The 25,424-nt window shown below is 46.3% G+C and overlaps 1 protein-coding gene across 2 annotated transcripts in view; it reads left to right on the top strand.

Moving 5' to 3' along the window:
* The window catches only part of ABCA3 (ATP binding cassette subfamily A member 3), a 642,985-nt gene that overhangs the window by 469,164 nt on the left and 148,397 nt on the right, over positions 1–25,424 (top strand). For both annotated transcript variants that reach the window (XM_086941282.1, XM_086941283.1), the window contains exon 19: positions 1,249–1,555. In XM_086941282.1, the coding sequence (XP_086797408.1) occupies positions 1,249–1,555 (307 nt within the window). The remainder of the gene's footprint in view (positions 1–1,248; positions 1,556–25,424) is intronic.

Raw genomic sequence — 25,424 nt, 5'->3', positions numbered from 1 at the left:
ACCTTATTGTATTTATTATATATGTTGGCTTGTTTTTGAATAGTCCAGAAGCCCGACTGGGTAACCGTTAAGTTGATTTCATTCTAAAGACAAATTGCCTCTTTTTAGAGCATTGATGTTCTGAAGAATCTGGAGATTTTTAATGTTCAAGGATCAATTATCTTTTTTTTTTTAAATGTTTGTTTAATTTAACTGACTTGCATATCCGCTTTTGGTGGGGTTCCAGCCTACTGTATGTGTTCCTGCTGCTGCCACTGATTCAGTGGGTGTTGAGGAAGGTCAAGATGTACAGAGCCCAGCTCCTGGTGATAGACTCAGACTGGGCACGGAGGCCAGGTAAACCTAAGCCTATGCTCTTCACTTCGGCTTCCTGTTTGGAAGGATTTGCTGTCCAAGCAGAATGGCAGGGTCCTTCACCATAACAATCTACACTTCCATGTCTGGAACTTGAGCGGATCCAACTGAATGGTTTTGTGCTGCAGACGGAAGTGTGGATCTGATCTTGGAGGCTTGCCGTCCTTCCATGATGTCCATCTTTTCTGGCTGCTGGGCTACGTTTGTGGCTTGGTGCAAGGACTCACACAGTGACCCTTTTAAGGCTTAATCATCTGATACCCTCTGCTTTTTCTTTGACCTGGGAAGGCCTTAATGTGGGCACGGTTAGATGTTAATTTTTTTGCGTCTCTGCTTTTAGGTTTCCACCTTGTTTGAAAAGCAGTTACGTGTTTGTGGACTTGAGGTATTTTGATGACATGCACCTTGGTGGTGTCTATTCAAGGGTGCTTTAGGTTTCTTGTAACTTGTGAATTCAGAGATGCTCTGGCCCACCTTTATGTAATGCTAATCAGACAACCATCTGGGGATCATTTGAAAAAGGTAAACATGCCTAGAGACAATTAACGTTGTGCCCGATTCAGTTTAACCTCACTAATAATTTGAAAGATCATGTTTTTAAAAGGCCCTGAATTCAGCCCAACTTTCGGTTTTCATCACATTTCATTGTTTCTACAAGATTATCGCTATACACTAAGCTAAAATATTAAATTGTGTTGCAAGGTTAGACATGAACTACAGCTTTGGCCTCAGACTTAAGCCCATTTTGTAAGCTGCCTGTTAGTACTGAGGATTTTTCAGTGACCTTTAATAATACAGCACTAAATTCATCCGCAGCCAAATTGCATGGATCTTTAGTGCTTAACACTGAGTATAATATCCCACCTCCCCCATATCTCTCTCTTTTTCTCTCAGGTCTACCTCTGTGGTCAACAGTTCTACAGTATGTTCATGAAACGGGCTGTCTACAGCTGGCGCAACTGGAAGATGGTGGTTGCGCAGTTCCTGGTGCCATTGATCTTCACTGCATTTGCCTTGATTGTAGCCAAGACCTTTCCCGGCCCTCAAGACTCTCCTGCACTGGCTCTGGGCCTGAGCCCTTATGGCCAGACTGTGGTGCCATATTCACTGACAGCTGAAGCGTCGCCATTGACGCAGAGATTGGCAGCGCTCTATGCAGGACAGCTCGGGGCACACAAGGCATTGCCACAGGAGGTACTTGGTAAGTGGGCCAGTAAAATGTGTGCATTTTAGGGGAACTTCTCAAGTGTTGAGGGTTTTTACATAATATTTTCCCCAAATCACTGTATAGAGCCATCACAACATTTGACAATTCTTTAGCAATTAAAGGCAAAGCACGGTTTTGGCACATATTAAGGCCATCAGTGAAGTGTGTGCTGCCAGTGCCTGTATGCTATCCAGTCTTTCTTAGTAAGTCTTAAGCGAATGTGTGATATCCTGCTCTCTTCTCTGTCTAGTCCTTTCTTTGTGTTCTGTTTTCTGCTGCTCAGCCAGTGTAAATGATGCCACAGAATATTTCCTGTGTGTATGTTTGAGTGGTATTGTCAGTTGCTGTATGTGGGCTGAGCAGCCATCATGCTGCTCCTGGTGTGGGGCTGATTCTCCTGATACTACTTTCAATACTACTACTACCATCTTATCCTCTAATATTCTTGCCCTGATTGAACTAAAGAATAAACCTACCATTTGGATACAACTTCATCACAGTGTACTTTTTTTCTTGCATTCCACATAATGCTTCTACCAAGGTGTTGTGTGTGTTAGCAGAGATCCATTGTTGTTGTCCATACTTTATCTCTTTGTGTGTAAGGTAAAGGTGTGCTTCCTATACTATTATCTGCACATTCTTCGTTCCCTCTTGCACTCTCTGCTGTAATGAGTATGAGCTTGCAGCGCCGCTGTCCCTGCTGTCTCTCATGTGCCCTAGTATTATGGTCCAGTGTAGGAAATAAAGCTGTTCTTTGTGTGAAGGGAACTTAAAGCCATTCTCAGTGTGTTAACTGTTCTTGATATGAGTGTAGATGATTCCTCTTTTATGATGTAAAGTGGCTTTCAGTAGCTGAAGATGGTGTGAAAATGAGGAAGCTATGTGTCAGCTCGCTGGGTCTCATTTAATTACTTTAATCGTTTCTCTACTGTTCCCAACCACCTACTAGTGGGACTAAAAATACTTCACTTGCAAGTAAAAGTGGTTTGAAGTTTATCAATGCCTTGCATGTGTATGCAGAATGCTGCACATCATTTTCCCTCGTAGGAGTACATCATTGCCATTTAGCTTTACTGCACTCTGTTCGTTGATTTGGACGGACCCCATCTTCCTTGCACTGTGTGGGGTTTGCCACCCTGCTGCATGTTTCAGGTTTTTATATTTTCCTCCTTTACTGTTCCTTTCGTGCAGAAGTAGCTCATGCTCTGCTTTAAACCAAGGACATTCAGCCAGAAGCAGCATGCTTTAGTTGGCTTGCACAAATGATGCCTGTTTCTGTTGAAGTACTAGCCATCAGATTCATGCCTTATTCCTCATGTTGCTTATGCATAGAAGAGGAGTTCCTTTTCCGTCTGGGTTTGTTGATCATATGTTCCTTTGCAAGAAACAGAAAACAGGTGCCAGGACTCGAAATCTGAACCCTGTTCCAGCTGTCCTAGGACTCGTCCAGTACAAGGCACTCTTCAAAGGGTCTTTTCACGTGTGCCGAGGTTGGCATAAAAGGCACACCTGTTGACTTGTCTTGTGTGGATCCAGCTGACTCGATCCAGAAAGGCCTGGCTCCTGACTAAGTTGAAAGGCTCCTTTAATCATCTTTTGCTCTGGTGAAAACATTGTAGTCATGTCAAGTCCACGTCACGTCTCAGTGTGCTGTGATGTCCCAGGCAGACTGTTCCTTGAGATGGAGTATGTCTTCCATTCTGGATGTGTTCCTGTGTCAAACTGTCCATAGAACTGTGTTGGGTATATTAGCACCATGAGAAGTACTGGCTCATTTTCTTTACACAAGGTATCCAACCCTTCTCATGAGTTGTGGATTGAGCATGGCTCCACTCTTTGGTGTGGCATCCAGACCCTACTTGGTACCAGCTTAAGTCAACAAAGATGAAAACTCCTGCCCAAAACATGCCCAATTTCTGTTGCCTTTTATTTTTAGTTGCACATCACAAGTGCAAAGAAAGTAGAGGTATTACTATACGCAGCATGCCTTCCTCACCTGTCACAAGTGTATGTATGAAACTAATTGCCCATTGGTCTGTGGCCAAACTAAGTCCATGACGCATTGGAATAGATTATGCCTTTAGTGGCTCTCATCAAATGATTGAAAATGAGAAGCATTGAAATGGAGGATCCCAGAACCGTAGGACCCATCTTTAGCAACCTCCTACCTAGTGTAAACCAGTGGTTTTTGACTGTTGTACTGTCATAATGGACAAGAATGGTTGGTCCTACGGATGACTCTACAAACACCAATGGGGTGGACTTCTGAAGAGCATAAAAAAGTTTGTTCCTTAGTGTTTGACACTACTGCTTCGTCTTATGTGGAGAAATCCCTTGTGAACGTATTTCTGGCTAACCACTAAACCTTGTTCTATTAGACTGAGGTTCAGTGATCTGGATACTAGCACTGGTGATGAAGGTGATATGAGCGACATCGAAGATCTGTTTACCAATTAGCAGTCATAACAAATATCTCTTCAGGTTCTTGCAACTGACAAATTAACTTTATCCTTGGACAATGAGGGTGTTTTGCTTTGCTGCTTTTATCTTCAAAGTCAACACACTTTCTTTCCATATGGTGCTTCATATTTTAAGTGGGCATGGGCGATATGGAAAGAGATCACATTAATCTATTTGTGTCAAATCCTCAGATCACATGCACAGGACACCTATAGTTGAGTCCATGTTTTTTCTGGCAATCCTCTGGCTAATGTGCTTTGATGGTGGTCTCTGAAAAAGGGAAAAGGGACAAGGATGTTGTTTTCTTCCCAATGAATCAAAAATGCACATTCTTTTCTAAACCATAAGAATAAGGTATGATTGCTCCTTGAGACGGGTGAAAAACACATGCTACTGTCATATTGACCAATTATAGTGTGCACCATTACCATGAATTCAATCATTATACACCTTTGCTGTTGAAACACCTATTGGTGGAACATGTGTATTTGCCTTCCCTGAGCAGTGAGGCTGAAAGAAAGTGTCTGATGTCTAGATATCACAATGATAGCTCCTCTTGAACCCAAGGCTTCTCAGCAAGGTAATATAACTTTCATTTAATTCTGCAACAGACATCTTTGATATTAGTATCACGTCAAAGTGTGGAGTCCACACAGTATAGGTGGACCACACACATCTTCCCAGTAGGCTACGTTTGTTCCGTCTATTCGTAGCTTGTGTTGGCTGAAGATACGTATGCATAGCATTATCCTGCCATCTAGTGTTCAGCTTGGACGGTTATAAGTTGTTTTTCTTCGAAGAAGCCTTTGAGTCATGAGGTATAGTACCTCCTCCTATAGTGTACATTGCGCATGTTCCTCAGCTCCTTTGTTAGATTGTTAGGTAATGTTTCTTAGTGGGACTATTTGTCCCGCCTCAGTTTTTGGCTCTCTCCCATTGGCTGGCTTCCTAAACGGAGGCCAGCCATTGGAGGAGAGAGCCATCCCTCCGAATAGGCTCCGTCTTTTTCGGATTTGGGGGCGTAAGTTTTGCTGTTCTTTAGACAGTGACGTCGCCTGTCACTCAGGACAGCAAAACCACGCCCCCAATCCGAAAATTTTCAGAACCTTGAGACCGCCATTGTTGCCCGATCACGTCTGGCCCTTGCATCCCTGCCGCTGCCGCCTGCCAGAAGACTGCAGATGTCCAAACATAAGGTTAACAAGATGCTGGCAAACTAATTAGCACCACTGCTCATTGGCGCACGCATATACATCTAAAGTCACTGGTCTGGCTAGTTAATGCAGTGATTCGCACTGCCTACAAACTAAGTTGAATCTGTGAACTTTATGTTAAAAATCGTGCTGTCGTAGCCTAGTGAATGGTGCTCACTGTGTACTCTTCAGCAGGATGAAATGCTGAGCCGTGCATGCCAGGATCACAGTCCCTCGCGTGCAGGGTTCCAAGAGATCTCTGTAGAAGGTGCCCAACCCACCGAGCTATCTCGTTAGATGTTTACCAATAAAACTGTGGTGGCTGGAGTTACCCATGGGAGGGGTTTACTGAAGGGGGCTTTACAGCAGATATTGTTACTGTTAGGTAGGGATTGTTACAGAAATGGCTGAGAAAAAAAGCAAAACATAAAATGACAGAGCGGAGAAGGGACAACGTTAAATAGCAAAAAAATAAATGACGGGGAATACATCTCGGGCAAATGTCACATCGTGTCCTGGAGGCACGCTCAGTACTGTTATAAATCTTTATTTTGGTGCAGTAATATTTCCGTTTGGGACTGCGCCGCGCTCTCCCTTCTTTCCCAGATCTGACTCGGCCTTTCTTTATGAGTTCAGACTAGTGCCGGAGGTTAATGCACCCACTGCAGCGAACTGCAGGTGCCCCGCAACGGACTCCGCTCCAGGCCCTCAGACTTCTGAGGTGTGTGACATAAATGCAAAGCCGGTTTAGCACATGCGAGGGTGTACAATGTGAGCTGCCAGTCCCGGATATCATGCTTATACTCGGCTGTAGTCATCAGATGAGGTCTCACTGGAGGGTAGCCTAAAACATACGAGGTGTATTTCCCTTCAGCAACCACACACCATCTCTGCAGAAAGTGTGACACAACATTTGAGCGCACTTGACTAGGTGTGAGCGTAGCTGAAGGCCACCAAACACGCGACCATGTTTAATTATGTTCAGGGCTTTAAGTGGGATGAAAAAACGGGGGGTCTCTCAAAGCGGCGTGGCCAATGTACTTAAGGGCGTGGTTTAACAAACACTTAAGCTAAAAATTTGAGCTCAGCATAGTGTGCCACCTGGCTTGTATTTTGCTGTTTCTGTCATTGCATCTAGATATATGATCCAACAAGTCACATCATGGCTACAACAAGTCACTGAATGGTCTTTTGCAGCCTCGCCCTTCACAGGCCCGGAGAGAAAGTGTGTTACCTCACACGCCTGCCAAGTCACAGCCCATGGGCTTTGTCGATCCCGTGTTTAGATTGGATTCAAGTTTTTATATAGCGCACACTAGAGTGCAATCATGGTGACAAGGCGCTTCACAGCAGATATTGTTACTGTTAGGTAGGGATTGTTACAGAAATGGTTGAGAAAAAAAGCAAAACAAAAACGACAGAGCAGAGAAAGGACAACGTTAAATAGCAAAAAAATAAATGATGGGCAATAAATCTCGGGAAAATGTCACATCGTGTCCTGGAGGCACGCTCAGTACTGTTATAAATCTTTATTTTGGTGCAGTAATATTTCTGTTTGGGACTGCGCTGCGCTCTCCCTTCTTTCCTAGATCTGACTTGGCCTTTCTTTATTAGTTCAGACTAGTGCCGGAGGTTAATGCACCCACTGCAGCGAACTGCAGGTGCCCCACAACGGACTCCGCTCCAGGCCCTCAGACTTCTGAGGTGTGTGACATAAATGCAAAGCTGGTTTAGCACATGCGAGGGTGTGCAATGTGAGCTGCCAGCCCCGGATATCATGTATGTACTCGGCTGTAGTCATCAGATGCGGTCTCACTGGAGGGTAGCCTAAAACATACGAGGCGTATTTCGCTTCAGCAACCACACACCATCTCTGCAGAAAGTGTGACACAACATTTGAGCGCTCTTGACTAGGTGCGAGCGTGGCTGAAGGCCACCAAACATGCGACCATGTTTAATTATGTTCAGGGCTTTAAGTGGGATGAAAAAACGGGGGGGGGGGTCTCTCAAAGGGGCGTGGCCAATGTACTTAAGGGCGTGGCTTAACAAATACTTAAGCTAAAAATGTGTGCTCAGCATAGTGTGCCACCTGTGTGTGTGGGGCTGTGTGTGTGTGTGTGGGGCTCTGTGTGTGTGGGGGGGGGCTCTGTGTGTGTGTGTGTGGCTCTGTGTGTGGCTCTGTGTGTGGCTCTGTGTGTGTGGGGGGCTCTGTGTGTGTGTGGTGGGCTCTGTGTGTGTGTGGGGGGCTCTGTGTGTGTGTGGGGGGGCTCAGTGTGTGTGTGGGGGCTCTGTGTGTGGGGGGGCTCTGTGTGTGTGTGGGGCTCTGTATGTGTGTGGGGGGGCTCTGTGTGTGTGGGGGGGGCTCTGTGTGAGTGTGTGTGTGTGGGGGGGCTCTGTGTGTGTGGGGGGGCTCTGTGTGTGTGTGGGGGGCTCTGTGTTTGTGTGTGTGGGGCTCTGTGTGTGTGGGGGGGGCTCTGTCTGTGTGTGTGTGTGGAGCTCTGTATGTGTGTGTGGCTTTGTGTGTGGGTGGCTCTGTGTCGGTGTAAATGCAATCGGTCAGGCATTTGCGAGCGATTAACCTATTGGCATTGTACATGACAATGCCATTTATTTAACGATTAAGCTATTGGCAATGTAAATGACAATGCCATTTATTTAAGACTTAAAAAAAAAATGTCATGAGCAATGCCAATAGCTCTACCTTTAATAATGCGAGACCATTGCATTGTAAATGCTTGTTTTTTTCTGTGTTCGGGTTCGGAAGTTATTATAGCAGCTCCGGGACTGAATCTTCAATCCCCACTAAGGCCTTGGGAGACTCCTTTTTTTCTCTCCAGACCAACACACCTCAGATCAGAACGACAACTCGTGATATCGATCATTTCACGGTGCGGCCCGGGCTCGAGCCCGATGTTCAACTTCTTCGTCTCCATTCTACTGGACTACGTCCACGAGGGATGAAAAACATGCCTTTCAGCTTTTGTCCTAATTGCCACGCAAAATACTCCCTACACTATATGTTCTTTGACTATTTCATATGTAAAGTCACAATAGTGTACTCTTGAAACATTTGTCTGCTAAATTGGATTGTAGGCAGACTACTTCCTCTTACTGAATACCCTCCCTCTATGTATGTCACACGTGTCTATATGTGGTAGTAGGACACAGGCCGTGTCCCACTTGATATTCTATAGGTAACTGACTACATAACTTTATATGTTATTAAACCCTGTCCGGCTGGACAGATAATATAGAACCGATTTCTTGATCTATATTTATTTTGCTTGATTATCCTTGACTGTCTAGGGACCATTGTCCTTTGAAACAATATATACACCCAAGGTCCTTGATCAATTGCTCAATTGGGTTCCTTTGTACTATGAAACAACGCAAAATACTCCAGGCAAGATCAACACAAAGTCTGTAACTTATATCTGATAGAGACTACTAGCTGCAGATTCCTTAACGTCTAATTATCTCCAGGCGTGAGACTGGATCCGGCAAACTTTTTTGCCACAGCATCCCTGCGCGCTGGGGGGACGGCACCACGTAACTCCGCCCTGACGTCGTTCACGTCTGTGACGTCAGCGAGGATACATAAGTCCCACCCCGGCGTGCCTACGTCATTTTTTTTTCTTTTCCGTGTGCACACGGATTGTGTCACGGCCTTTATCAGGCATTCTCTTCTTTTTCATGCTTGGCGTTAGTGGAACAGTGTGCGAATGCCTTCGGGCTTCAAGACGTGTACCTCCTGTGTATGTCCCATGTCGGCGACGGACCCTCAGCCGATTTGCCTGTGGGGCCTAGGTGAGCACCACGACTCGGAGAGCTGCGATGCCTGCCAGCACCTTAAACCTAAATCGTGACGGGAGCGCCGGATGAAGTTGCTGTCGGCTCGTTTGTCCAGGTCATCCCAGCTTCTGTCCCCTACCTCAGAGGCGAGGAGCCGGCGGTTTCGTCTGCAAGATCATCCCTCGTCTCGACCCCAGGGCCGTGGCTCACCGGCTGGTAGTTTGTCTCCGAGGCCCTGTCCTCCTTCCACGGTAGGTGCTGGCTCACCCCGGGACATGCGCCCCCGCCTGTCACCTTCCTATCCGCCGTTTCACGGCGCAGAGGCGACTAGGGCCCAAATGACAGCCTATGCTGTGGCTCTGCAGGCTTCTTTGGCCCTTCCTCCACCTCCTGAGACGTCCGCGGATCCCTTGTCTCAAGTGGGTACTTCCACAGAGTCACTGGTGGCTCTGGCCCTGGCGCCAAAGGTTTCGGCTTGAGGTCATTAGGGGGTGGTGTTGTCGAGGTGTGGTCCTTCGGGGCTCCCCTTCTCGGCTCCTGGCATCCCTGCCTCGCCGCAAATGCCTACAGGGCTCCCTGTGGCATCGCAGGAGATCGCCGGGACTCTGGGCTTGCCCCCGAGTCCCCCTTGGTCCTCTGAGCAGGCGGCTGCCTCGCCAGAGGTCGAGCCGGCGCCGTTTCGGTGCCGGGAGCCTTCCTCCCCGGCTCCGGTGGAGTCACGGGTGGAGGCTGGGACCTGGGGCGCTTTCCCGAGTCCCTCTCGGACCTCGATGTGGGCGGCTGCCCCATCTGAGGCTGAGCCTGTGCCTTTTCAGCGCTGCTCCTTCGTCGTACCTGCTTCGACCCCTCTCCATTCTCCTGGAGAGCTCGTGGTGGCAGAGGTCGACCTGGCGCCGTAAATGTCCACTCCGGCGGCCGATCGAGGTCGATCAGGCACCTGTGGCGGACTCCACGGAGCCATGCCGGCGTCTGGTTCTTGATTCGTTTCCTGAGGTTCCTTCCTCTCCAGAGGTCTGTCATCTGTTGGTGTCTTCTTCCTCGGAGACAGGGTGCCCCATTGTTGCCTTTTCACTGGCATCTTCCAGGGAGGGCTCCTCGCCATCCCCACGGCCTAAATCCTTGAACCCTTCTTTCCATGGCTCGCGGCTGACTTTTTCACCAGCCTCCCCTCTTCCCCTGGGGCCCCTCACGTTCCCCATTCATCTCTGGGTCCCTCACTATTCCGGGGCTGGCCGCTTTGCCCTGGACTTGGGGACTGATGGCTCAGTCTGCAGCCGTCGCCTACGGAGGAATTGCTTTCTCCTCCGTGACGCCCTCCTAAGGCCAGTGTTGACTTGGTTCGGGCTATTTAAACAGCCGCTGGAATTCTGCTGATGGGTTAACCTATCACTGCATTTGCTACAGATAACCTTTTGGAGGTTCTCCACCAGCGGTCTGGTGGACCAGAGCTGTTCCTTCCTTTTGAAGAGTTGCACCATAATACTCTTCTGGGGGCGCGGGGGCGCCCTGCCACGGGTGATCCGGTGCCTCAGCCGCTCCTGCATCGCCTTTCTTTCCACCCTTCTACTCAAGGTTCTCTTCTATGGACGGCTTTTCCGTCCTTGCCTGTGGTGTTGTTCCCTCCATCTCGAGAGGCCCAGTGGTTGGATTCATGGGGGTGTAACGTCTTTGCTTCTTCCAGTGCTACCTTGCACTCAACACTCTGTGTGTGTTGGCTAGGGCTACTTCCAGCCTGTAGGACTCTGTGGAGTCCCTTCTTTCTCATGTCTCCCAGGAGGTTGCCCGTGCTGATCTTCGGAGCCATGTGTTGGATGGTAGGGAGTTGGCCGTGTTTATTCTTCGTGCGGCCTTGGATGTTGCCGATGCTCTCTGCCGTGCTATGGCCACTTCTGTGGCTCTCCGTTGCCATGCTTGGCTACATAATGCTATTTTTCCTGAAAATATTAAGAGAACATCTAGTTGACCTGCCCTTTGATGGGGTCCTTCTGTTTAAAACTCATGCGGACTCCGCCATTCAGCGTCTTCTTGCTGGCCTCCGGCCCCCTCCTTCTCCGTAGGCTGGTTTGTTGATCCTCCGGGACTTGGTGGGAGGTGTTATCCCACTTGCTCCTGGACTCTGGTGTGGGAGTGACCGTTACACCTTTTGTGTGGTTTGCTGTGCCTTCGGGGTCCCTTGGTTAGCTCCTCTCTTTAGTTGGCTGCTGGTTCGACCCCTTTTTGGCAAGAGTGTGCTTTTTGGCTGATTACTAAGCCTTCTGTGGTTCTGCCACAGGTTTTATGGTTTTGTTCTCTGATGTTGGATTTTCTTCCCTAAGATTGGTTCCCATAATTTCTTTGGGACAAGTCATACCCTAAGTGGGGTACTTGTAGCTATTGTATCTTACGCTGGGAGGGTGTGGTCTCCCCTTTGTGGGTTCCTCGCCTTTTCTGGTGTTGCTGTATTCCGCTGGCGCTGCTTCTTGGTCTTGCCTGGGCGTGGCTTTGCCATCTACAGCGTTGTACTGCGGTGTTTTTACCCTCTTGTCTGCCGTTCGGCTTGGTTCCCTGTCTGGTGTTCCAGAAGGGATAATTTCTTGTGTTAACGGCTTTGTCCGTCCTACTTGTTTCTCCTCTTATCTTCCGGCTGGTCGCACTTCTGCATGCATCGGTTCTGTCCGGAGCGGACTCTTTCTAGGGGTCGTTCAGGAGCAGGAGTTTTTCTGTCCTTGCCTTTGTTTTGAGCCCGGTGTAGTCTGGGCGTTCAGTTTGGTGACGCTTGTCTGCGGCCAGCTACGCTTGCCTGCTCTTCTGGTCTGCAGCTGGGGGCTTTAGTGTGGGCCCTGGCGCTCCTGCTTCTTGTTCTGCTGGAGCCTTGCGAGAACTACGTCTTTCTTTTCACGCCTGCCCTTATTGACTGAGGCGCCGATCTGTCTTGTCTGTCTACTTCAGGCTGTGATAGGTTCGGCTGCCCTCTTCACTGTATGTGTTTTCGGATGGAGGTCTTTGTTTTCATTTCTACCTCTTCTCCTTGGAGTCTTGGGGTAGTTCTTCTTCCCTGGTACTCCTCTGCGCTGCCTGTACCTTTGGAGCTTCTGGCGGGAGTCTCTGGTACCTTGACTGGGCTTGGGGTGCACTGCCCCCCCCCTTTCACCTTGTTCAGGCTTCCTCCTGCTTGGTGGGTGCTGGGCTGCCTCTCTTGTCTTTATGACGTATCCCCTGTGGGGGCGGTGTACCTCTAAGATGGCGAGGTCTCTTCTACTAAGGGGGGGGGGGGGGGGACTGGGCTATTCTCCCTGTCCCTGTGTCTCACCCCCTATTGGAGCCCTGTGTGTGTTCAGGCTGGGGAGGTCCTCTCGCAGACACTCCTTCCCTTTGGGTATGGCTAGGGTATCTATTCTATGTTAAGGAATCTGCGGCTAGTAGTCTCTATCAGATGTACGAGTTACTTACTTCGGTAACGATGTATCTGGTAGAGACGATTCTGACAGCAGATTCCTTCGCGACCCGCCCTTCCTCCCGTTCTGCAAGGACCCTTCTTTGGTCTTCTGCTCTCGCCTGCCTCCGGGTGGTTGTCTCCTGCAAGTGCCTTTTCTTACTCCCTCCCTAGGGGGATGCTCGTCTTGTTGTTTGCTCTAGTCCTTCCTTTCTGGTGATTGGTTGATGATTTCATGGGTACTTCTGCGCCCCTGCACTCTGGTCTCCAGTGTGAGGTTTGCTCATGTCCTTCTTCCTTTCGTTGCTTGCACTTTTGACTCCTTTGCAGTCCTCAGGGATGAGATTCCTTGGCCTGGTCTCGACCCGTAGCTCTTTTAGAAGATTTCTCTCCCTGCTGGTGGTGTCTGGGGATGAAATGTTGTTGCTCTTTCGTTCTGGCCTTGATGCCCTTCTTTGTTCTGGGCGATGGTTGCAGACTTCTTCAACTGCTGTGCAATTTTTCATATGCTTTCTGCCTCCGGGGACGCTGTTGTCTTTGTTTGCAGACTTGCTTTGCAGTAGCTGTGCTCTGTTCTTTCCTTCCAGGAATTTTGGTGCATTGTACCTGGCACTATTCTGGATTGTGCTCTTCCTCACCATTCGTTTCTTTCCTTTTCTGTTTAGCTGATTTTTTCGCACACTGTTCCCGTATTCTCAGTTTTTGTTTGTGATGGCTCCGCGTTGTGGCGCGGAAATGTTCTCAGAAGAAAACTGACGTAGGCGTGCCGGGGTGGGACTTATGTATCCTCGCTGACGTCACAGACGACGTCATGGTGGAGTCACGTGGTGCCGTCCCCCCGGCGCTCAGGGATGCTGTGGCAAAAAAAGCTTTCAGGATCCAGTCTTACGCCTGGGGATAATTCTATGTTAAGGAATTTGCGGCTAGAATCGTCTCTACCAGATACATAGCTACCGAAGGTAAGTAACTCGTAAGTTTGTCACCGGAGCACAAAGAGGCCTCCTGTGAGGTGTGTTTTGCGTTACGGTTGAAAAAGACACTTCGGCAGTGAAGGGAGTGTCCTTGGGGGCCAACAAACATTTAGTGATGCACAAGATATCTTCGGGGACCAGACGCCAGTCAAGAGCTGGAAGACTCTAAAGCACAGATGGCGCCACAGATATGCAGATACTGCTGACTAACAGTGGGAACAGTTCGGACTCCGAGCCTCACTCCGTACAGAGGCACATGAGTACCTCAGCGAAAGCTGTCCAAAACCCCCACATGGGTTTTTAGAGCCACACTGACTTCGGGTCATGGAGGTGTCAATCAACAGGCACACAAACAAAAGTCCACTACGCCTGGAAAGCCTTCGACTAACGTCAACATAGTTAAATCGTACAAATGTATTTCAGTGCTGGCACCAAAACAAACTTAATCGGTGCAACCAAAGTCAAGCAAGGACTCGGAGCAAAGAAAATATACCTCGGATTCGAAAAAAGTCGCAGAACCGAAAGAGGGTTCGGTTGCAAAAGCTTCGGCCTCGGAACCGACAAATAAGCCGCCTGCATCGAAAATCAAATAACGGCAACCTTTAAAAGAGGCTCTTCAACGCACTCCACATCCTCAACGCTGAAATATTTGAAGAGTACGACAGAGCCACAGCAAAAACAATTAGCGCCCATTCTGTAACGCTTGCAAAACAAGTTGGACAAAGGGACAAAAGAATGCTTGTACACCCTCATACTGGGAAGCTAGGTACAAAAACACCACCACCTATTTCCCTGGCGCTTCAGAAGAGGAAAAAGTATTTTGAGGAGGATATTGCTGGGCCTCAACCAACCCATCAGCAAAAGAAAAAGAACAGAGGCACAACCCCTATTTCTTTCCCCCCTTCTCCTCCCTCACCTCCTCCAATTCCTTCTCTTCCTATTCCATCATCTCCTGTTCCAACTTCACCTACTCTACCTTCAAGGACAGTGAAGGCCCCCTCTCCAGAACACTTCTCTTCTGAGCAACCTTTACCTTCACCAAATCAATCACCTCAAGGTGACCATCAACATGCAGGGTACAATATCCTGTACTTCATAGACCCACAGGGAGGTCGCAATACTGCCCCTGAACCATGAGACAATTTATGATGCTGATCCATTGGATGATACTGATCCATGTATCTATCCATCCAAACCATCGCTACCAGATGATACATCAGCTTATCATGACCCCATCAGTAGGGCTGCTCCATACTACAAAGTAAGCCTACACACGATTCCACAGGAAACACTTAATAGGTCACAAAGGACGGCTCAATCAATCCCTGTGCTTAAAGGTATACTATCATACACACAGGACATATTTAAGTAGCCTGGTAAAACCAGGGTAGTCATCCCTCGTATTGAGAAGAAATAAAAGGCGTGCCCACTGGACTCTGAGTATATTGAGTGCCAAGTTACACCAAATTCAATAGTAGTGCACAATGTCAGAAAACAAGCAAATTCCAAATGCACAGGGGATGCACCTCCTACAGATAAGAGTAGCAAATATGCTTCATCAGGTAAAAAGGCTGCAGCACAATCCGTATCGCAAATTCTGTGGGACTACTTTCCCGATCTAATCGGGCCACATGGGATGAAATGCAGGAACTACAGCAACACCTCCCTAACCAATACCACGAATATGCAACAATATTGGTAAAAAGGGCAAGGCAATATCTAATGCCACTATACAATGTGCCTTAGACTCCACAGACACAAGCACCCGCGAGTTTAATACTAGTATCCTCATTATGCAGCATGCTTGGCTCATAGTATCCAGGTTCAAACCAGACTTACAGCAGCATCTGTTTAATCTACCTTTTGATGACCAAAAACCGTTTGGCCCACAGGTGGATGAAATGCATGAAAAGCTACAAAAAGACACGGAAACAGGTAAAGCAATGGGGGCCCTACAAAAATATGAACACTGTGGTTCCTTTAATAGGGGTCAATACAGAGGTACAGACAGAAGAGGTTCCTCCACTGACTCAAGCAATGGCAGTGAGCAGCAGGGTTCCTATCAGAGACAATGTACTAGGGGATCGTTCTATAAAACAAATACAGAAAAAGAGGTAGAGGCTGTGCAACCACTGCCCAAACCCTTACCCCTCCAAAGCAGTGCCCCCCCCCCCCCCCCCACCCCCAACCACATAGAACACCAGTCGGGGAAGGTTACAAAATGTTTATCAACAATGACAGCATATCACCACAGACCAATGAGTGTTATCCCTAATCAAAGATGGGTATTGTTTCGAACTCAAACTCCCAGAAAATTATGGTTATTGGACACTACATCAAATGTGATATATTTGGAAACCTTATTTAGGATGGCGTACTTCTTGCAAGCGATATTTTTGCTAACTATATTCTGACATACCGGTTCACCTACTTCAGGAAGTTCCCTTATGCCAAAAAGGGAAAATTCAGCAGACAAGAAGTGAAACATGAGAAGGCAAGTGTACACACACACACACACACACACACTTACTTCCCTTGATTTTACCAGGTAGGGCCTTATCCAAGATATGTCTTTTTTCTATATGAGTTGCTTCACACACATCCTGCAGCCTTTTATCTCTTGTTGGTTCATCTGGAAGAGATGTGGAACTCTGCTGCGAAATCCTAATACTGCCTTTTAACCTCCTCTAGATTTTTCTTCCTGTTAGGGAATTCACCCATTTCTTGGGAACAGGTGAGAGGCCGAGACTAGGGATGGGATCACTTACCTACATGGTTATTACGTTACCGTTAGTCTGCAGCTTTATTCTGTCTCCTAATCTCTTCCTGTCCCACCAACTCTGTTTTAGTTGGGAAATTACATTCACCTGCTTCTTTTTCAGGGTAGACTGCTCACCCACTCAAGAAAACAGACAGTTCGAGGCATGTGTGCTGTAGATACACATGCTTTGCATACTCCTGCAATATAGTGTTGGGTCGGGATGTTTGCAAGTTGTTTTCCTTTGAAGAAGTGTTTTCCAGTCATGAGGTAAGGTGACAACTCCTTTCCGTGATAGTGTGCATGGGCATCAATTCCTTTGTTAGATTTTCTTTCCGCGATTGGGTTCGGACGTGGTTTGTGTCACTCCAGTTTTACACCGTTCTTTTGGATCCTCTGTGTGCGCAACATACTGTACCCTCGTCGGTATTGTTTCGTTCGTGTTTGACCATTCTCCGCATGTTGACAAAATAGAAAAGCACTCCATCTTTGGTATAGAAGACATCGTTGGTGGCCTTCGGGCCTAGCCGCGATGGTCGACTTTCTCTTCTTTTGTAGTATCCAGTCTTCTGCTGATGGAATGGACTCCGTTTCAATTTTGTCCTCGGTACTACTCCAAGTACCTACCCACCGACCTGCATATAGGTTGCAACTTTACCTCTCACCGGAGCACAAGGAAGAGGATTGTGACACTTGTCGATCATTCCAGTCGAAAAAGACTTTGCCAGACCATCAGGCAGAACATCGAGCACACCCCGGATTACTTCGGATAAGATACTGACCACGAGGAAATGGAGGCATCGGCAGCGGAAGGGGAGGAGGCCTTCTCTATCCAAGAATTGGATTCCGAACTAGAAATTGAGCTCGAGTCCCAAGATGTTCCAGCAGGACAGGGTGCCTTGAGTAACAAAGCCCCTTTGCCCCTCAAGATTTCTACCACCAAACATAAGGCTTCTAGGCCACCACGGCCTTCTGGCCATGGTCTGCACCGAGATACTGCTTCCAACGTCCCGCCCTCAGGCTCTGCACCGAAACAGTTAGTCAAGCCTTCCGGATCGGGACCGGGGAGAGAAAAGCTCCCTTTGACCCCATACTCTAAAAAAAAAGATAAATCCAGCTCTGCTTTGAAAATTCCGGCATTAAAAGCAAAAGATGCACATCATAAGCCTCTGGATCTGATCCTGGAGGTTATACAAGAAAAGCTGGTACCTAAGCAGAAAACGGTATATGTTAATCCAGACACTGGACACATTATTAGTTAAACATGTTACACCTTCTGAAAGGAACATTCCTTCAGAGGATTTAAGTTGAAAAATACCTCTAAAGAAGAAGGCCATAGCTACAAGCTCTGTTCATACCTTTTAGAGATCACTCTACAGGGTTCACCGCATACACAGCCTGATAGTGATTACACAGGAGATGATAGTTCACCGCCTACAGCTCCATGGAACGATTATACCATTGATCCTTCAATGGGTAATGATCCTGACTTGCACCCTACAAAGCCATCACCTCCTGATGACAACACAGGTTATCAAGAGTTAATTTCCAGAGCAGCATCATACCATGGGGTCACACTTCATAAGGAATTCCTAGAGGAGGATCTCTATTTGAGACCATAGGAACGTCACATAGGACAACACAATCTTTACCTATGTTAAAAGGCATGCTTATATGTCATTATTATTTTGTAAATTGTAATTGGAACTTATGTATGTTATAGCAAACATGTGTTAGTAGCAGAGAACATTCAGCACATAATGTTCGCAACAAATAAAAGGAAAATGTATGACTTTATTGGCATAAACTGGTTAAAAATGTCAATTTTTTTAAACGTTGAATTTAATTTAAAAATATAAAAGCAATTTGTACAGCTGTGCAGAAGGGGGCCACATGCACTATTTCACTTGCAGTAACCCACAAAAGGCAAGATGTGCCATGCTGGTGACATTTTTAAAGGCCCTGTGCGGGCTCATATTTTAACACTTATGGTTGCCAAGAAATACATACTTCCCACAAGTGTTCCGATTTTTATTAGAGGACAGTTGCTTTTGAATTCCCTAGTTGTATCAAATGCTCGGAAAAGGGCAAATTCCTAAACATCAGTGGATGACGCACCTCCAGACAAGGAGTCTAAGCTAATGGATGCAGCAGGGAAACGGGTAGCTGCACAATCCGCCAACCATTGGCGTATAGCTAATTCACAAGGCCTATTAGCTAGATATGACTGGGCACACTGGGATGAAATGGAGCAGTTACTTTAATATCTCCCAGACGAACACAAGAAAAAAGGGCAAGAATTAGTGTAGGCGGGAAAACTGATATCTAACTCATCTATCGGACGTGCCCTAGATGCTGCTGATACCGCAGCAAGAGGTATTAATACCAGCATTCTTCTTAGAAGGTATGCTTGGCTTAGAATCTCTAGTTTTAAACCGGAGGTTTGACAAACCATTTTTAATACCCCCTCAGATTGTTGTGTATCGATTTAGATTCTGTATGAATTTCCCGATTCATGCCGTTATATAGGTACAATCCACAATGCCCTTATATAGGCATAGAAATCCAGTCCTTATATAGGCATAGTCCATGCTACACAAATACAGACATGGCTACTTACATCCGGTCATCTACGTCACATCTATTTCTTGGAAAACCAAACTCTTAAGCCATTAGGGTATCCTCTTGCTTGAATATTGATTTCTCCAAAAAACTCATTTATTATGCATAAACATTTATTCCTTAGAGGATCATTCATGACGTTCATATGCTCGACTCTTACGTCAATACTGACATTCCTAAACACCTTCAAGGTATAAATATAACTTCACTTGCTATGGCAAAGCACGGTGTGACTTGGTGCAGTGTGACTACATACTTGCAAAATACAGCTCGCCACTGCAAGTACCGAGGGAAGCCAACTCCCCAGCTGATGCACTGACCAGACGATGTCATCCTCCTGCCGATAATCCAGCTCCAGTGTTTTAGACTCCCTTGCGGGGTGTTCGGAAATCGAGTCCTGGGAAAGAGATACCAACCTCTCTCATTCTAAGGTATGGAGCGGCATAGAACCTAGAGAATCCTTTGGCAATTCTTGCCAAAACAAAACCTATGCTAAACCAGCACCTACTTCTTCCCTTGTACTAGACCTAGGTTAGGTACACTGGGGTAGGCGTATTTTAGAAGCACCAGTTCAGTTTTTTAGCCTGTGTTATTTATGTATGTTTTATATAAATGTCATAGCAAAAGAAATTGCTATTACAGTATTATTTTATATGACTGTTTACGCTGTACTCCTTATACTTCACATTCTGTCAAACAATTGTAGCAGTTCATATCTCTTGCATGAGAAAGAAGACTGTTCAAGAAACCCTTTTTATTGAAACGCCTGTCTCTCTATTTTTATGCAACTCTGTAGAAACGAAGCATGCTCGATTGACTGAGTAAAATAGTTATCTATTGTTTCCACTACTCTGAAGATTTTGTTCAACTCTAAGGGAAACAAAGTTGTCATGTTTATGCGTTTGTCAGAGACTAATCGCTTCTTGTTCATTTGAGAAAGTTTCCAGTGACCTCTGAGTTAGCTAGCACACACAATTAAGTTTAATGTACTCGATAGAGACATACTGATCTCAGTCCTATGTGAAATCTACAGTGTATATTATTCCAATACGCAGAGCCTATTAGGGATACAGGAACGACACTACATGATAAACAGAATATTTTTGGACCTCAAGTAGATGAGTCACTGGAGAAAATGAAAAAAAACACAGAAGTGGCAAAATCAATGGGGGTCCTTCGGTCACCATCTAATAGAGGCTCCTTTCGAAGTTCATTTTACAGAGGAGGATCCAAAGGTAATTCCTCAGATCCAAATGTGTCATCATACAGGTCAAACTCACAACCCTTGTTATCAAGAGGATTTTATAAAGGTCGTTAAAGAGGGAGCCATTTCAAGGGCAGAGGAAAGAGTACACAAACATGTACCTCTCCATCTCCCAACAAACAGTGAGTTGCTCACAATTCCCCCTGACCATTTTACACCTGTCAGGAAGATTACAACAATTCTTTCCCATTTGGCAATCCGTAACATCAGGACAAATGGGTATTAGACATTATCCAACTTGGTTACTGCCTGGAACTTACCAGCAATCCACACAGTATTCCACCTCGTACTCACAGAATCTTGTTACAATACCAACAGCTCCTCAACCAAAAAGTATAAGCTCTTCTAACTAAAGGAGCTATAGAACCAGTTCTTTTACAACAACAAGGGTCAGGAAGTTACTCCCTTTACTTTCCAATTCCCAAGAAAGACGGGTCCCTAAGACCAAGCTTAGAACTTAGACCAATAAACCTATATATACTGTCAGAAAACTTCCATATGGTTACCCTTCAAAAGTGCTTCCACTTCTCCAAGGTGACTTAAAGGACGTAGACCTCCATATCCCAATCCACCCAGCACATCGCATATACCTCAGATTTGTGATAGAAGGAAATCACTATGAATTCAAAGTACTCCCATTCGGAGTGACTACTGCACCCAGAGTATTCACAAAATGTCTAGCAGTAGTAGGAGCTCATTTAAGAAGACAACAAATTCATGTCTTCCCATATCTGGATGATTGGCTCATCAAAGACAACACACAACAAAGGTGCTTACAACACACTCAAAATACCATAAACCTTCTCCATCAACTGGGATTTACAGTCAATGCACAAAAGTGCCATCCTCCCTCATAACTGCAAACATATCTAGGGGCAACGCTAAACACTCACACAGCTCTAGCCTCGCCCAATGCAGTCAAAATTAATAAGTTTCAAACTTTATTACTACAGTTTCAAAATAACCAATACCTAACAATCAAAACTTTCATGCAACTTTTTGGAATGATGGCTTGGTGCATTGCAATAGTACCTCACACAAGATTACACATGCGTCATCTACAGGAATGCTCAGCATGTCAGTGGAATCAATCACAGGGTCATATAACAGATCTAGTGTTGGTAGAGAGCTGCACTCATCACTCTCTGCAGAGGTGAAAGGGCGGCCCTTCCTCAACCCCCATTCCACAAGCTGTGCTAACAGCAGATGCATCTCTCACAGGGTGGGGTGCAAATCTCCACCATCTCACAATTCAAGGTCTATGAGGAACCAAGCAAAAAAGTCCCGACATCAATTACTTGGAGTTTCTAGCTGTTCATTTTGCACTGAAAGCCTTTCAGCCTCACCTCATAGGGAAAGTTGTCCTAGTATGCACTGACATTTTGACAGCCATATACTATGTACAAAAACAGGGACGGGGGGGGGACACATTCTCTACAACTGTCACGCCTCTCTCACACCATTTGGCGTTGGGAGATACATCACATAAATAATCTCCTGGCAGCACACCTTCCAGGCATGCACAAGCAGCTTGCCGGCCTCCTCAGCAGGATGCAGCAACAAGTTCATGAATGGGAACTTCATCCCCAAGTTCTCCTTCCACACTTCCTAAAATAGGGATTTCCCCCACATAGCCCTCTTTGCCACAGCAGAGAACTCAAAATGCCTATACTTTGCCTCCATATTCCCACACCATCTACCCAAATTGAATGCCCTATGGATGAATTGGTCAGGGATATTTTCTTATGCTTTTCCCCTTCTCCCTCTCCTTCCATTTCTGGTTCGGAAACTCAGGCAGGCGTCACACACATTAATTCTACTAGCTCCCACATGGTCTTGTCAACTGTGGTTCACCACACTACCTGAACTGTCAAGGGTTTCACACCAATAGTTACACCTCACTTCTAACTTTCTCACACAGAACCATGGCGAAATCGGACATCCAAACGCCAAGGAGCTCCACCTAGCGATTTGGCTCCGTATCGAGTTTGGATACCTAAATCTACCACCAGATTGTATGACAATTCCTAAAGAAGCAAGGATACCTACCACTAGCTCATGTTATGCAGCAAAAAGGAAACAGTTTGTTATATATTGTAATAATAACACAATTGATCCGCTAGATGTGTCTGTACAAAATATTATTCGTTATAAATTGCATTTATCGCCAGTTGGCTTAGCCTACACATCGATTCAACTACACCTTGCTGCAGTAGCTGCATAGCTACAGAACAGACAACATTTATCATTATATAAAGTTCCAGTAATTCAAGCTTTTATGGAAGGTCTTAAAAGAATAATACCACCCAGGGTACCAATTGCAACCTGTCTGGAACCTTAACATTGTCCTCACAAGGCTTATGGGTCCACTATTTGAGCCATTACACAATTGTCCTTTACAATTTCTATCATGGAAGGTTGCTTTTCTGATTGCTATCACTTCATTGAGACATGTTGGTGAGTAACAGGCATTAACCTTAGGAGAACTCTTCTTTCAACTTCATAAAGAAAGAATAGGTCTTCACACAAACCCCAAATTCCTTCCAAAGTTGCTTCTGCTTTTCATATTAACCAATCAGTTGTGCTACCTGTGTTCTTCCCTCAACCTGATTCAGTAGCTGTTGGAAACTGGCTCTATATATACTACACCAACGTGAGGTATAGTGTGTATAAAGTCCAAGGGCCTGATGTAGGTAATTCTAATTTACCACTTCTTAAATATCGAATCATATCGATTCGGTATTTAAGAAGTGGTAAATTAGAAGGGGGGAAATGTAGGTAATTCAGAATCAGTAAATACCGAATCGTTAAGATTCGGTATTTACCGATTCTGTAAATACCAAATCGGTATTTACTGATTTGGTAAATACCGATTTTTTTCAAGGGTGCAGGGGGTGTCACTTTGACACCCTCTAGCACCCCGGATTCAGGCACGTGTGACATGTGGCACACAGACATGCCCTAAGGGCATGTCTGTCTGTCACATGGCACAGGAGGTGTGCATGCACACATGTATTCGGGTTTTTTACCACCCAATTGGATTGGGTGGTAAAATACCGATTCAGTAAGGCCTGTGGGACTCAGGAGAGTCCCACCTACATCTCCAATTTACCGAATCGGTAAAAATACCGATTCGGTATTTTAGCGATTCGGTAAATTTACTGAAACGGTATAATAGGGCACCTACATCAGGAATGACCATTTACCGGTTGGTAACGTCCGAAATCGGCCGTTACCGGTCGGTAAATGGCCACCTACATCTGGCCCCTAGTGTCCCCAGAGGTAGGTTGAGGTTAAAGTTGGATATAACCGTACTCTCTAATTGTGGTAGCTTGTTGGAGCAGTGTCAGAGAACAGTGTTAAGCCTTTGATGTACCCACTCAGCCAGCAAATGAATTTACACACTCAATAACTGAACTCTAGGCCAATTGTTTTTGCATAAAAAATATACAGTTGTTTTATTTTTAAAACCAAGCAAGCCTGGCACAGGTAAGCATTGATTACTTTTCAGTAATAATTTACTTGATTGAATACAGATCGAAAATGCAATAGAAATTGTACTTGCTTTTATTTATAGTTAATGTAGTAGATTGCAACACTCGGCAAACACACAGTACATTGAAATGTATAGGCTTTTTCAACTAATTGCAGGTAAGCTACTTTTACGTTAATTTTTCTAACTCCGTGCTGGATGCCTAGATTCAGCACTAGGACATTTCCTGGAAACAGGTGAGTAAATGCGTTTTTGTTATTCATGCGATTTTTAAAGAATATTTTCAGACTTTTTGGAGCTGTACATTAAAATGAATAGTCTTTTTCAACAAATTGCAGGTAATTACTTTTGCGGTACTTTTTCTAACTCAATGCTTGATGCCTAGATTCAGCACTGAGGCATGTCCTGCAAACAGGTGAGAAAACACGTTTTGGTTATTTGTACGTTTTTTAAGGAATATGTTTAGTTTTCAAAACTCCACACTTAGTCGTTTTTTGGAAGGAAAATTGCCAATGTCATCCTATGGTGGAAAAACAGGTTATCGGTTTGCAGGTAAGTATCGACTGTGGAAGTTAAGGTTCTGGGGTTAGACTCAGGGGTCCCCCAGGGTCAGTGATGCACTGAGATTGCACCCTCAGCGGCACTAGGGCGGCTGGGTGCAGTGTTGTTACCCAATGTTATCCTATGGAGGATAGGGTGTCTCCGGTTGGTGGCTTCTGGCAAGCTGGCCAAGAGGTTGTGGGAGCAAAGCTCCTAGGGTTTTGCTCTGGGCAAGTTAGGGACCAAAGTAGCACCAAAGGTGTACCCTCAGCTGCATTCGGGCAGCCGGGTGCAGGGTGCTGTTTTGAGGTTGGGTGCCCTGTTGTTTTCAATTGAGAACCTCCGTTAGAAAGAAACACTGCAGGCTCAGGGACGAGGATCTTCTGGGTGCGACCACCACTTCGAGGGGTAAGTTGGGATGTCGGGGTTGGTTAGGTACCGTTGGTTTGGGCACACAAAGGCGTCGGGTGCAGGGGTGCCGTGGGACGTCTGATTTTCTTACCAGCTCTGGTCGGGGTAAGGATGGGTCCTCTGGATTGAGGCTGCAGGCGTCGTCTGGAGGCTTGAGGTAGGTCAGGGGTCACCGGATCTCGGGTCAGGGTTGCCTGGGTGACATCCTAGTGGTGTTTTTCTACTCGAGCTCGGGTCGGGTTCGGCGGGTGCAGAATGGGCAGGATTCGTGGTCCCTGGCTGCTGCTTGAACAAGTCCAGTCTTTGAAGTGAAGGCAGGCAGGTCCTCCGGGGTTTTTGAGGTTGCTGGCTGCAGGAAACACTGGGATTTCGCAGGAGCAGGTTCGAGGGGAGACAGGCCTGTAGGGCTGGGGCCAAGTCAGTGGGTGTCGTCCTCATATTAGCTCGGCACGGCTCTTCGGTCCTTCTTCTTATCTTCTTTTTTGTTGTTGCTGGATCTGAGGAAGCAAGGTTCAGGGTGCCCCCATAATACTAGATTTAGGGGTATTACAGGTAGGTAAGGGCAGGGATCAATGGGTCCTTTCCCTGGGGTGGCTACACCCCCTATGCTGCCACTCTCCAGTGGGAGGGGGGCAGGGACCTGTGCCTGGTTGGTTGGGTCCCCCATCCTCAAGATGGCCGGGACTCGAGGTTGTGCTTCACCTCGCCTTCCCCACCTGAGGTGTGGAGTTGGCAGAGGTGGGCACACCTCTCTCCCTCACTTGTTTTTCCTGACGGTTCTCCCGCCCAAAGTGGCGGGTAGAACCAGTGGGGACCAGTTGCTGAAAGCTAGTTACAATAACAATGGTCAGAGTCTATTGATTCACTGGAACAGCAAATGTTAAACAAATAATTGATCAGGTATGAAACACACCAATGTTACATCTAAAGTGTGCTTATGCTATTTA

The sequence above is a fragment of the Lissotriton vulgaris genome, chromosome 10 (assembly GCF_964263255.1).
Source record: "Lissotriton vulgaris chromosome 10, aLisVul1.2, whole genome shotgun sequence".
Taxonomy (NCBI): Eukaryota; Metazoa; Chordata; class Amphibia; order Caudata; family Salamandridae; genus Lissotriton; species Lissotriton vulgaris.
This window is presented reverse-complemented; position numbering and strand designations above follow the sequence as displayed.